The sequence below is a fragment of the Muscardinus avellanarius genome, assembly GCF_963383645.1.
Source record: "Muscardinus avellanarius genome assembly, chromosome: 16".
Classification (NCBI taxonomy): Eukaryota; Metazoa; Chordata; class Mammalia; order Rodentia; family Gliridae; genus Muscardinus; species Muscardinus avellanarius.
The window spans coordinates 56,020,990-56,034,782 of NC_137802.1; the positions used below are offsets into that span (position 1 = coordinate 56,020,990).

General features: G+C 43.8%; 1 protein-coding gene across 5 annotated transcripts in view; it reads right to left on the minus strand.

The window, feature by feature from the left end:
* Positions 1-13,793, minus strand: part of KANSL1 (KAT8 regulatory NSL complex subunit 1) — a gene marked incomplete at both ends in the record, with an annotated part of 129,339 nt that overhangs the window by 8,558 nt on the left and 106,988 nt on the right. For 3 of the 5 annotated variants that reach the window (XM_080712959.1, XM_080712957.1, XM_080712956.1), the window contains 3 exons: positions 284-472; positions 974-1,156; positions 10,748-10,919. In XM_080712959.1, coding sequence (XP_080569085.1) covers positions 284-472; positions 974-1,156; positions 10,748-10,919 — 544 coding nt within the window. The remainder of the gene's footprint in view (positions 1-283; positions 473-973; positions 1,157-10,747; positions 10,920-13,793) is intronic. The other 2 variants (XM_080712960.1, XM_080712958.1) reach the window with 1 other exon arrangement.

The following is a 13,793-nucleotide window of genomic DNA, read 5'->3' on the forward strand; positions in this document are numbered from 1 at the left end:
TACTCACACTAGGAATGCCAGCATTACGCAGAAAAGGCAAAAATGCTTTCTAAGGCTAGAGGATAAAAAGGTGAAGCAAACTGGCTGATGGGAGGTAGGGGGCTGGGCAAAGGTTTCTTGTAGCGGTAAAAGTGGCCTGTACTTTAAAGCAATAGTGCCCCTAACTGTGTCTTCCTGGGAAGTGAAGGACAAAGCTGGGGAGGCAGAATCAAGAGAAGCCTGGGCTGCCCAGACAGCCCTGAGCAGGTGCAAATGCAGGCAGAGGTGCCAGGCCTGGCCCTACCTTCACTTCTCTCAGATGAATGGTCTCGCAATCTCATTCTGCTGAGGTTTGGGTCATGCACGGGAGGCGGGGGGTTGAGCAAGCGCTCTGCTTTTGGCGCTGTCACTCGCTCCACCATGGGCATGGCCCCCACATCGTCTAAGTGCTGCCTGTGGGTCCTGTCGGGCCGGGTTTGGTGATGGGACAGCTCTGAAGAGGGGAACAGAAAAAGAGCTGTGAAATATTTTCTCTTAAATCTTCTGAGTTTAAAGTTTCTGAGTTCTCTCTGGGCCACTGCTACACAGCCAGGGCAGCTACAAGCCCAGGGCAACAGCAAAGTCCTTTGGGCTTGGAGCACCTAGTAAACAGCACAATGGCTAGGACAGGTCCAGGAAGCCTGGACCAGAGAAATGTGATGGCAGGTACAAGAAACCTGCCTGCTCACAGGCAGCCCCGATGCCACGCCACTGTGGGCTGCTCACTGTGCACTCTGCGTCCTGCCCCAAGATCCGTGGTGGTGGAATAGATTCCAAAATCCATCTCAGAGCATCCAAGACAAGCAGAAGCAGTAGACCATGAGCTAAATTTATATTAGAGAATTGCCTTTGTCAGTCCCCTAACATCAGCATGGTAAACTACTACCTTGAGAACATAAAAGGGGGTAAAAGATAACCGGGACTCAGAAGCACTCTCCAGCTCCCTGAAACTTACTGGCTGTTGTTAGGAAGGAGTTGACCAACTTGTGTCTGTCTTTACGGGTTGGATCCGGCAGACTCACTGGCATGGGTGCTCTGTGCTTAAGTGAAAACTTTTTAGAAGGTTTAATTTTGTCAAAAGGCTTGTTCTGCCACTGAGATTTCAGCATACTCTGGAAGTGCAGGCTTGTGGGAACATCTGCAAGAAACACAGAACACTGCAAGTTAGCCCAAACACTTGATCTCTGGGGTCCTCTTTACTAACATGAGAAGTGCTCCCCAGTCATTCTGACTCTCAGTAGTTAATATCTGTATCACTCTATATCATACCCCCCCCTTTTATATGCCCACTAGCCTAGTGCTTGACAGGGTAAGGCTGTCACGTGGAAGAGCCAGCATGTGAATTTTACTGAAGGTCATCCTATTCTTCTCAAGTCACTCTGCTCTAATACCTTGCTCTTAGATTGGTGGGAATTTCCTCCCTTCGTGTATTTCTCTATAAGTTTGTCAACTAGGAGTCTGTAGGAGGGATGGTGTGTAACTCAGTAGTAGAATATTTGTTTAGCATATAAAGAGGCTTTGGGCTTGATCCCAGTTCCAAAGAAATAAAAACTACTATCTATGTCATCAAGCACAGTGAGTACTATCATCTTTCCTCCAAAAAAGAGCTACACAAAGCTGGGCGTGGTGGCATACTCTGTGTGGTAATCTCAGCACTGGGAAGCTACACAATAGTCTCTAAAGTTCTACCTCCTCCCACTAGTTAATGTTAAATATCACTAATCAATTATTATTTTTGGTGGTATTGGGGTTCCTGGAAACCCTTCTACCTCCGGGCTACACTCCCAGACACCTATTTTTTATATTTTTATTTGGAAACAGGGTCTCTTAAGCCAGCAAGGCTGGCTTCGAACCTGCATGATCCTGTCTCTGCCTCCCAAGCATGGAGATTACAAGCGTGCGCCACCACGCCCGACACAAATCAATGATCTTTTACATTTAATTTTTTACTTTTCCATCACCTCCCCCCCTTTTAAAATCTCCATTTTCAAGATTTTTTGCTGAGATAAGAGTTCTGGCTATGTTATCTAGGCCAGCCCCAAACTCAAGTGATCCTCCTGCCTCAGCCTCCCAGTTTAGATAGGACTGCAGGTGCGTGCCACAGTGCCCACCTCTAGATTAATTTTTTGTTTCCCAAGAATATATCCTTCAGAAATTTCTTTAGAAAAGGCATTTCTGGACTTGAAACTATTTTCTCTCAGACCTTTAAAGCTCTTCTTTTATTGTATTCTAACACCCAGTGTCATATGTAAGAATCTAGTTTTTATTTACTTTGTTGGTGGTCTTATTTCTGTCTTTTCAGCTTTTACCAAAAGTCCAAAATTGATTCTGCAGACCTGATCCTATAGGTCAATGTGGGGGAGAACTACCACTGGGGAGAACTGACATGGACAATGACTCTTTCAGTATGTGAACTTGGAGTCGCTTGCTATTTATTTATATTTTGATTTTTCTCTCCACAGTGTCTAGTAGTTTTCAATATCAGGTCTTATTTATTCTAAAGTATTTCATAATTTTGCTGCTGCTAGAAAAACAGTACCCTCCCCTCCCCACCCCGGGCACTGAAGACTGAAATCAGAGCCTTACACACAATAAGCAAATGAAAACCCAATTTCACTCCTCCAAAATGAATTCAAAGTTATCATCTAAGCAACTGCCCAGGTTCTACTCTTTGTGCTCTTTAATGAATTCTTGGTGAAGAAACTTCTCTTAATGACTGAATACTTATTATTTACAAGATTGAACCCAGGGACATCCTAACTTTATATCTCCAGCCCTTTTTATTTTAGAGTTTCACTAAATTGCTGAGGCTGGTCTTCTGTCTCAGCCTCCCAAGTACCACCTGTCCTGCCTTTTAAAAAATTTTTCTTTTTATATTAAGAGAGTCTTGGTACATTTCCCAGCTGGCCTTGAACTTGTGATCCTCCTGCCTCAGCATCCTGAGTAGTTGGGATTATAAGTATTTGCCACCAGACCTGGCTTAAATTTTTCTTTAAATGTTTTCAATATTCTACCATTTTAGAACCATAGACATAAGTGTCTTTTTTTTCAGGTTCATTTTAATCTAAAGGCCATTTCTCTATGGCTTCCAGTTCCCCTTAAAACGAGGAATGACCTGTGGAACATTCTAGCTTCAGAGTCCACAGCACTGCCTCAGTGTGGAATGAAACACCAATAGTTGGTGGCAGAAGGTGCAGGTAGGGTAGTATCTCGGAAAGGGAAAACTCTTCCAAAATGAGTCCAAAGTTATCACCCAAACAACTGCCCAGGTTCTACTCTTTGTGCCCTGTAGTAAATTCTTGAAGAACCTTCTCTAAATCACTCCCATTTTATAGGAACTTATTCCTACAGCTTTTGGCTAGCTTTTCCCTATTCATTTCTCCGTTGTTTTTTTTTTTTTTTTTAACAGTTTCCCATTCTTTCAAAAATCATTGCCATGTTCTTGGCCCTGATGGCATGTCTTCTTTTCCTAACTACTAGAAATTTATTCTACTTAATACAGATTCTACATGTATGGAGTCTGGGCCCCCAAAGAGGACAGGGGATGTGTTCAATTTCAACCAAAGTGGGGTTGTAGGGAATAGAAGAATAAATTATCATTATTGAACCCATTATAACACAATAGGCATTCTGAGTACATCATCTTAGTTGTATCACCTAATCACAACAATTGTATAAGCTAAACACCACTATGCTCATTTTAAAGATAGGAATCAAGTTCAGAGAGGTAAATTAATCATGTCTAAGGTTACAGTGTAATAAGTAACAGCTAGCAGCTAACATTCAAACAGGATTATACAAACCTGAATGGCACAGTCTTAGCCATTACACCCTGAGAGACTGACCTTGAGGATAGAGAGCTTTGATTCTGTGGTAAAAGCTGTTATTTCTCTAATGATTACTGAGGAAGAGTACAGTATGTTTTCAAGAGAGTTCTGGAGTATAAAAAAAATATTAACTACTCTTTACTGTGGTACAGACAATAGCTTTCGTGTCACTTCAAAAGGCATGTTTGAATGCTAGGCCCTTTGGGACTGAAACACATTCTTGAGTGAATAAAATAATTAACATTCTCAGGAATAGTTTTTACTCCAAGGGGTAAGTAGGCTTGGCCCCACAGACCTAGACTTTAAGGCTGTGAAAGAAAGTAGGAAAACTATTACAAACATTTGGTATACGTTCAAGCGTTAAGATAGTCTGAGCTGGGTATGTTCAAGGCCTGTGATTCCAGTACTTGGAGGTTGAATCAGGAGGATTACAGGTATGTGGCCAGCCTCAGAAAATTAAGCCCTTTGCATAGTGAGACCCCTCCGTAAAATTCCAAGGACAGTACTGTCTTTAGAAAAAATTTTCCACAACCACTTTTCTTTTTCACACATAAAAAGTTCACCTAACTTCTAAAATAAATATCAATAGCCAGGCGTGGTGGCACACGCCTGTAATCCCAGCATTCGGGAGGCTGAGACCTGGAGGATCGCGGTTCGCGGACAGCCTCAGCTACTTAGTGAGGCCTTCTGCAACTCAGTGAGACCCGGTTTCAAAATAAAGAATAAAAAATAGGGCAGGGGGTGTAGCTCGAATGTAGAATGCCCCTGGGTTCCATCCCCAGACCTGCAATCAATCAATCAATCAATCAATCAATCAATATCAAAAATAAAAAAGGGGAAGGATACCCCACTAGTTACATAATTAAAATTTTTTTTACTCTCTTTGGAGGAAGTTGAAGAAAAGGTTTTGTAGGAAAACAAATAACTGGTTTTAAAGAATAGTCTGAGAGCTGGGCTGAGACTGGATGAATAATGAAGACTCAAGAAAGGGGAAAGGACTTCCTGCATCCCAAGACCCTGCTCTGTTAGCAGATGAATCACTCCCACATTAGCAAAGGGCACATATATATATATGTAACAGATCTCCAAAAGTACAGTGATTTTATTTTCCCCCTTTTTATTTTCTCTAGTCATTGCGGTCCCAAACCTCAAAATGAAGGCAAGGGAAAAAGGCTGAGGGAATAAGAGAAATGCTTATGATGAAAATAGCAATGGACTAGACATCTAAGAAGACCTGGATTCAGATCCCGTGCCCATCACTGACTTGAAGGGGAACACAAGAACTTCTCATTTAGCTACACAGGTTTGTATTATCCAAGTACATCCTTACCTCTTCCTTTCTCCACCTTCTACATACACAAGCTAATCAATCACACTGGTTGTTCCTGTTGTACAGCTACTGTTACTGCCAGACTAAATGAATGTCATGAGTGTATCAATTCTAACATGTTCAGTCAATGACTTAAGTAAAATCCCAACCCTGATCCCCTCCTCTGACTTCAATGCTCTTAAATAGAAGTCAGCACTTTTTTGGGTAGTCCTCAGGACTGAACCTAGGACTTTCTTTTTTTTTTTTTTTTTTTTTTTTTGGTGGTACTGGGGTTCCTGGAAGCCCTTCTACCTCTGAGCTACACTCCCAGACCTATTTTTATATTTTTATTTAGAAACAGGGTCTCCTAAGCCAGCGCGCGCGGCTGGCTTCGAACCTGCGCGATCCTCCTGTCTCCGCCTCCCAAGCGCGGGGATTACAAGCGTGCGCCACCACACCTGGCCTTGAACCCAGGACTTTCTACACCGAGCTTCATTCCCAGCCATTTTTAATTTTTTAAAAACTTGAAACAGGGTCTCATTCAGTTGCTGAAGCAAGCCTTGAGCCTTTAATTTTCCTGCTCCAGTTTCCTGAATGGTTGAGATTGCAGGCATGTGCCACCACACTCCGCTTTAAAATTGACACAATTATAAAACATTACCCAAGGAACACCACCTTGTGCTCTAGAGTTAAATTATTAAACAGCATCAAGAGATAGTAACAGCCAGAAGTAGGGGCACACCTCTGTAATCCCAGTACGTGGGAGGCTGAGATGGGAGGATCAGAGTTAAGACTAGCCTCAGGAATTTAATACTCTCAGCAGCCTAGTGAGACCTTTTCAAAACAAAAAGTAAAAAAGATAGGAGTGTAACCTGGAGGTAGAGTGCCTCTGGGTTAATTCAGGGATAGAGGACAGAGAGGAGAAAGAGGGAGGAGGAAAAAGGAGAGGAGGTGGGGAGGGAGGAAGGAAGAAAGAGAGGTTCAGGGCAAGCCTCAGTAACTTTGCAAGACTGTTTCAAAATAAAATAGGGCTGGCTAGGGCGTGGTGGCGCACACTTGTAATCCCCGCGCTTGGGAGGCAGAGACAGGAGGATCGCGCCAGCCGCACTGGCTTAAGAGACCCTGTTTCCAAATAAAAAGTATAAAATAGGTATGGGAGTGTAGCCTAGAGGTAGAAGGGCTTCCAGGAACCCCAGTACCACCAATAAATAAATAAATAAATAAATAAATAAATAAATAAATAAATAAATAAATAAATAAATAAATAAATGCTGTGGGTGTAACTCAAAACGTATAGCACCCTGGGAGAAATCACCAGTACCACCCTCCCAAAAAAGGATAATGAACTTTTTAAGAGACTCAGCCTGCTAGAAATAACCAGATGTTTGCTGCACTTTAACTGGTTCTGTGTACGAGTGAACAGGGACCCAGTAAAATCCCTCAGTCCATGAACAAACACAAGCTCATGGTCACTGTTGGTCTAAGTTCAGGATCTTTAACTGAAGGACACTAGCACCCAGGATATGCAGAGTGGAAAACCTAAAACAGTCTGGATACAGGACCTGAAAAGTAAGCAAACAAAGGGGTACGAAATGGAAGAAACATTAGGAATCCACTCAGCTGACATCCCTGGTCCATATCTGCATAGGCAATGGGGCTAAAGAGCTATTATCAGGGAAGAAGGTACAGAATTCTTTATCAGGTAGGTAACTAAGAACAAAATAAAGCTGATTACTAACGCCATCTTAAGTTACTATTTTCTTTTCTTTTTTCTGTAGGTCTGCGGATGGAACCCAGAAGCATCTGACCTCCGAGCTATATCCACTGCCTTTTTTTTTTTTTTTTTTGCGGGTCTGGGGATGGAACCCAGAGGCATTTTACCTCCGAGCTACACCCCCTTCCCTATTTTTTTTTTTTTTTATTATTCTTTATTTTGAAACCGGGTCTCACTGAGTTGCAGAGGGCCTCACTAAGTAGCTGAGGCTGTCCGCGAACCGCGATCCTCCAGGTCTCAGCCACCTGTATGCTGGGATTACAGGCGTGTGCCACCACGCCCGGCTGCCTGCCTTATTTTTAATTCTTTATTTTGAAACAGAGTCTCACTAAGTTGCAGAGAGCCTAAGTAGCGGAGGCTGTCTGCGAACTGCGATCCTCCAGTCTTAGCCTCCCCAATGCTGGGATTACAAGCGTGCACTACCATGCCCAGCTTAAGTTACTATTAAAAAAAAAAGGTGAATAAAATCTCGCCTTCAGGCCCACCAAATCCTGGTATTCCAACCGGGCATGGTGGTACACACGGTTAATCCCAGCATTTGGGAGGCTGAGACAGGAGGATCAAGGTTTCCAGACAGCCTCAGCAACTTAGTGAGCCCCTTTGAAACTCAGTGAGCCCCGTTTCAAAGTAAAGAATAAAAAACAGAGCTGGGATGTCAATTGGAGGTAGAATGCCCCTGGGTTCCATCCCCAGTACTGGGGGGGGGGGGGAATCCTGATATTCCATGGTTTACTTGATAGTTCCTCATAACCTTTTATTTTATTTTTGCATACTGGGGATGGAACCCAGGGACAGTCTACCTCTGGGCTAATTTGAAAACAGGGTCTAAGTTGCAGAGGGCCTAAGTAGCTGTGGCTGCCTGTGAACCTGTGATTCTCCTGTCTTAGCTCCCCAAGTGCTGGGATTATAAGCATGTGCCACAACGTCCAGCTTTCGACTCACTACTTTCCACCATCTTCTCAAACACACTGTCTTGGGTGTTCTGTAATGCTCACTTCCTCCTCCTGCTGAGAAGCCAAGACTCATGCAGTTTGGCAAGCTCTCTAAAGAGCATCCATCTTCCTGGCCAGCAGGTGGTGCACTAGTAAGGCCCCCCCCCCTTTTTTTTGGTGGTACTGGGGATAGAACCCTTCTACCTCCGGGCTACACTCCCAGACCTATTTTATATTTTATTTGGAAACAGGGTCTCTTAAGGCAGTGAGGCTGGCTTTGAACCTGCGCGATCCTCCCATCTCTGCCTCCCAAGCACAGGGATTACAAGCCTGCGCCACCTCACCTGGTGAGTAAGGCCTTTTTTTTTTTTTTTTGTGGTACTGGGGTTCCTGGAAGCCCTCCTTCCTCAGGGCTACACTCCCAGACCTATTTTATATTTTTGAAACAGGGTCTCTTACGCCAGCACGGCTGGCTTCGAACCTGCGCCATCCTCCTGTCTCTGCCTCCCAAGCGCGGGGATTACAAGCGTGCGCCACCACGCCCGGCTCTCCTGTACATTTCCAACATAAGGCGTTAAGAAATCAAAGCCTGCCGGGCATGGTGGCACACGCTTGTAATCCCCGCGCTTGGAGGCGGAGACAGGAGGATCGCGCAGGTTTGAAGCCAGCCATTCTGGCTTAAGAGACCCTGTTTCCAAACAAAAAAGTATAAAAATAGGTCTGGGAGTGTAAACTGGAGGTAGAAGGGTTTCCAGGAACCCCAGTGCTACCAAAAAAAAAAAAAAAAAAAAAAAAAAAGAGAGCGAGCGAGAAGAGAGAGAAAAGGAAGAAAAAGAAATCAAAGCCCCACTATTTACTTATTTATAAGGGTGTTCTATCTCTCACCCAACCCTTTTTAATTTTTGTTTTGAATCTGTAATCCCCCTTTTAAGTCTCCCATGAACTGGGATCACAGGCACAAGTCACCATACCAGGCACACCCAGACCATTTGTGTGTGTGTGTGTGGGGGGGGGTAGTAATGGGGATTGAACCCAGGGGCATTCCACCTCTATTTTAGTTTTATTCTGAAACAGTCTCCCTAGGTTGATGAGTCTCAATACTTGCTGAGGCGACCCTCAAACCTGAGATCTTGCTTTCTCAGCCTCCCATGTACTGGAATTACAGATGTGAGTCACCACAACCGGCTACCATGTTCAGTTTTTTTGGCGGTGGTGGGAACTGAACCTAGGGCCTCATTCATGCAAAGTTGCTGCACACTTCCAGCCCTTAAAACTTTTCCCCCCATTTAACTCTTAGTGATTTTTTCAGTAGGTATGAACTCTTACAATAGGTCCTTTGTTTGGTGTCTTTCCAGTCCTAGGTTCTTATGCTCTGGGGGAAGACCCACAGGAAACTCAAGATGATGCCTGTTTTCGTCAAGCTGGAGAAAAGATTGTGAACAGGGAGGTGGGAAAGGAGAACTGGTAGAGAGACTGATCAGGTAGGTAAACTTTAAAGCTGTATATACCAACATAGAGGATCCATGCATATAAATATGCAAGAAAACTGCTATATAACTAAACACTGTTGCCCACTCTGGTTTACATCATGGTAAACAAATTTATTTTTGTGGTACTGGGGATTGAACTCAGGGGCATTTTATCAATGAGCTATACCCCCAATACTTTTGGTTTTGAAACAGGGTCTCACTAGGTCGTTCAATCTCCCTTTATTGCTGAGACGGTCTTCAAAGCTTCAACCCTCCTGTCTCAGTCCCCCAAATACTGGGGATTGAACCAAGAGGCATTCTACCACCGAGCTAAAACCTCAACTCTATTTTAGTTTTATTCTAAAACACAGTCTCAGTAGGTTGAGGAGTCTCACTCCTTGATGAGATTGTCTTCAAACCTGCAACCCTCCTGTCTCAGCTTCCCAAATACTGGGATTACAAGTGTGTGCTCAGACAACATATTTTTAAAGATATTCTAAGGTATAATGAACCAAGTTACCTAAGGCTGGAGGAAACTGACTCCAGGGCCCCTCCTAGACACTGAAAAGTGAGAGGAAATTTCTAAGCAAGTTGCCAATCATATTGTGCCACCTTCTGGTTTGGTGCATCTGTTTTATCCAATTTTTTTTTTTGGGGGGGGTGGTACTGGGGTGGAACCCGGGGGCTTTCTACCTCTGGGCTATACTCCCAGACCTATTTTATACTTTATTTGGAAGCAGGGTCTAAGTTGCCGAGAGCCTCACTCAGTAGCTGAGGCTGGCTTCAAACCTGTGTGATCCTCCTGTCTCAGCCTCCCAAGCACAGGGATTACAAACCTGCACCACCACGCCTGGCTTGTTTTATCCATTCTGTGAAATTCTTTTGTTTTTGCACTACTGGGGATGGAGCCCAGCTCCAAGCTACACACCAGCCTCATTTTTATTCTTTCTTTTGAAACAGGGTCTGAGTTGCATGCAGAGGGCCTCACTAAGTAGCTGAGGCTGTTTGTCTGTGAACCCAGATCCTCCTCTCAGCCTTCCAAATGCTGGGATTACAAGCATACACCACCACACCCGGCGCATTCTGTAAAATTCTAAGAAAACATTTTAGCCAGACGTGGTGACACAAACTTGTAATCCCAGTACTTGGGAGGCTCAAATAGGAGGAGCAGAGGTTTCCAGCCAGCCTTAGCAACTTGGTGAAACTGTTTCAAAATAAAAAATAAAGCAAAATAGGGCTGGGGTATAGTTCAGAGGCAGAATGTTCGTGAGTTCAATCCCCAGCACCACAGAAAATTTCTAAGAAAAAAACTGTTAACAGAAATGATAGGTTTAGAGTTAGTCAACAAGCTGAACAAGAACCCTGACTGTTTTCTATCACTCAGAAGCCTGTTAAGTCTCATTTGTGGTCTTTCTTACCATCTGGAAATGCTAGCACAGGGTGAACACAAGAGTCCAACTGGGAAAGGCGTTCCAACAGAGGGGCTTCGTAGTGGATTTCAGGAGGCATGGTACTGACACTACCTGAACCACACAGAGCACAGGAAGGATTTACGTCACAGCCAGAGCGGACTGTGCTGTTCCGGTGAACCTGTGAAAAGCCAAACAAATTCAGCATGTAACAAAAATCCAGCTTCTCATTTGTTATCCAAAGACTCAGAATACCTTCTTGTTTCCCCCCACCAGTACTGGGGGGTGAAACCCAGGGGCATTCTACCTCCAAGCTACACCCCCAGCCCTAGTTTTTATTCTTTGTTTTGAAACAGGGTCTGAGTTGCAAAGGGCCTCACTAAGTAGCTGAGGCTGGCCACTAACCAAGATCCTCCTGTTTCTGTCTCCCAAATGTTAGCATGTGGCCAGCTCAGAGTATCCTGTTAAATAGCTACGACAAAGCTAACAAGCCATTTCCATTCCTCTAATACACTGACCTTCAAAGTGATTTAAGGAATCTTTCTTCTTCTTCTTCTTCTTTTTTTTTTTTTTGCAGTACAGGGTTGAACCCAGGGGCATTCTAACTCTGGGTTGCATCCCCAGCCCTATTTTATTCTTTTTTTTTGGGCGGTAATGGGGTTGGAATCCAGGGACACACTGCAACCAAGCTACACACACCCCCAATGCTATTTTTTATTCTTTATTTTGAAACAAGGTTTCACTGAGTTGTAAAGGGTCTCACTAAGTAGTTGAGGCTGTCCACAAACTGTGACCCTCCCACCTCAGCCTCCCAAATGCTGGGATTACAAGCATGTACACCACCATTCCCAGCTCTATTTTATTCTTTAGTTTGAAATACTGTCTAAGTTGGGCACAGTGATCCTCCTGTCTTAGCCTTCCAAGTACTAAGATTACAGGTGGAGCCGGGCGTGGTGGCACTTGTAATCCCCATGCTTGGGAGGCGGAGACAGGAGGATCGCACTGGCTTAAGAAACCCTGTTTCCAAATTTAAAAAAAGTATAAAAGTAGGTCTGGGAGTGTAGCCCAGAGATAGAAGGGTTTCCAGACACCCCAGTACCACCAAAACCAACCAACCAGGTATTTGCATCACCCCTGTAAAACACACCGTGTGTGTGTGTGTGTGTGTGTGTGTGTGTGTGTGTGTGTGTGTGTGTGTGTGTGTGTACTGGAGATTGAACCCAGGGACATTTTATCTCGGATTTTATTATGAAACAGGGTCTCACTAGGTTGAGTCTCACTACTTGCTGAAGCCGTCCTCCAACCTGTGATCTTCCTATTTTCAGCCTCTGAAGTACCAGAATTACAGGCATGAGCCACCAAGTCTAGTTTTACCTTTCATTTGTTTAATTTTATTGTTTTTCTGGTTCTGGGGACTGAACCCAGGGGCATTCTACCTCTGAGCTACACCTTACCCCTACTGCAGCATGACGGTGATGATTAAAACATGACAGAACACAGGAAAAGGAAACAAATCTGAGAAATGCAAAAAGAATAGGGCTGTGGGTGTAGTTTGGAGGTAGAATGTTCCTAGGTTCCATTCCCAGTACTGGGGGGGGGGGGGGGGGGAAGGGAGGAGACTAACTTCTGACGTGTGTGTGTGTGTTTACGGGAGATGGAACATAAAAAGCATTCTATGAGATACATCCTCAGCCCTATTTTATTTTTATTTTGAAACAGATTCTCATTAAGGTGCCGAGGGCCTTGCAAAATTGCTGAGGCTGTCCTCAAACCTGCTATCTTCCTGTCTCAGTCTCCCAAATACTGGGATTATAGGTGTGTGCCACCATGCCTGGTTTTAAAAAAGGAAATGCTACTATCACATGAGGAAAAAAACTAAACATTTCAACAAATACTGAAGGCAGGAAGAAGTAATTAATAGTCAAGAACTGGTCTTTAAAATAACCAGTAAAACAGAAAATGCTGAAGTGCTGACAGGATTAATGAAGTAAGAGAAGACATATTTAAAAATGAGCCTTAGAAAACTGTTAAAAAGAGCCAGGCGTGGTGGCGCACGCTTGTAATCCCAGCATCCGGGAGGCTGAGACCTGGAGGATCACGGTTCGTGGACAGTCTCAGCTACTTAGTGAGGCCCTCTACAATTCAGTGAGACCCGGTTTCAAAATAAATAACAAAAAATAGGGCAGGGGGTGTAGCTCAGAGGTCAAATGCCCCTGGGTTACATCCCCAGACCCGCAAAACAAAAAACAAAAACAAACCTGTTCAAAAAAAAAAAAAAAAAGACTGGGGTATAGCTTGGAGGTAGAATGTACCTAGGTTGAACACACACACACACACATCTCTCTCTCTCTCTCTCTCTCTCTCTCTCTCTCTCTCTCTCTCTCTCTCTCTCTCTCTCTCTCTCTCTCTCTCTCTCTCTCTCTCTTTCTCTCTCATTCTCATATTCTTCTCATTTTCTCTCTCCCTTAACATAACTCAGAGCAACAGTCCTATGATAGTTTATACTCCAACACAGACTAAAATGTCAGAATACTGTCAAACAATGTTAGGAAATGACACTTTCCAAAAAAAATTTTAAGAGCTGGGCGTGATGGCGCATGCTTGTAATCCCAGCATTTAGAGGCTGAGACAGGAGGATCTTGGTTCGCGGACAGCCTCAACTACGTAGGGAGGCCCTTTGCAACTCAGTGAGACCGTATTTTAAAATAAAGACTAAAAAATAGAGTAGGGTAAGTACCTTGGAGGTAGAATGCCCCTGGGTTCCATCCCTAGTACCACAAAAATAAAATAAATAAAAGGATATTAAAGGCAATTCAAAACTTTCAAGGGTACATTAGTAACAAAGATGGATATTATTATTAAAGTGCAACTGGATATTAGCACAAAAGAAAACCATTAGTTAATTAATTTATTGTACTGAGGATTGAACCCAGGGTTGTTCTACCTATGAGCAACACACCCATCCCTATTTCTTATTTTATGGTTGATAAGTCTCCGGACATGCTGAGGCTGGCCTTGAACTTGGGTTCCTCCTGTCTTAGCCCTAGTACTGAGA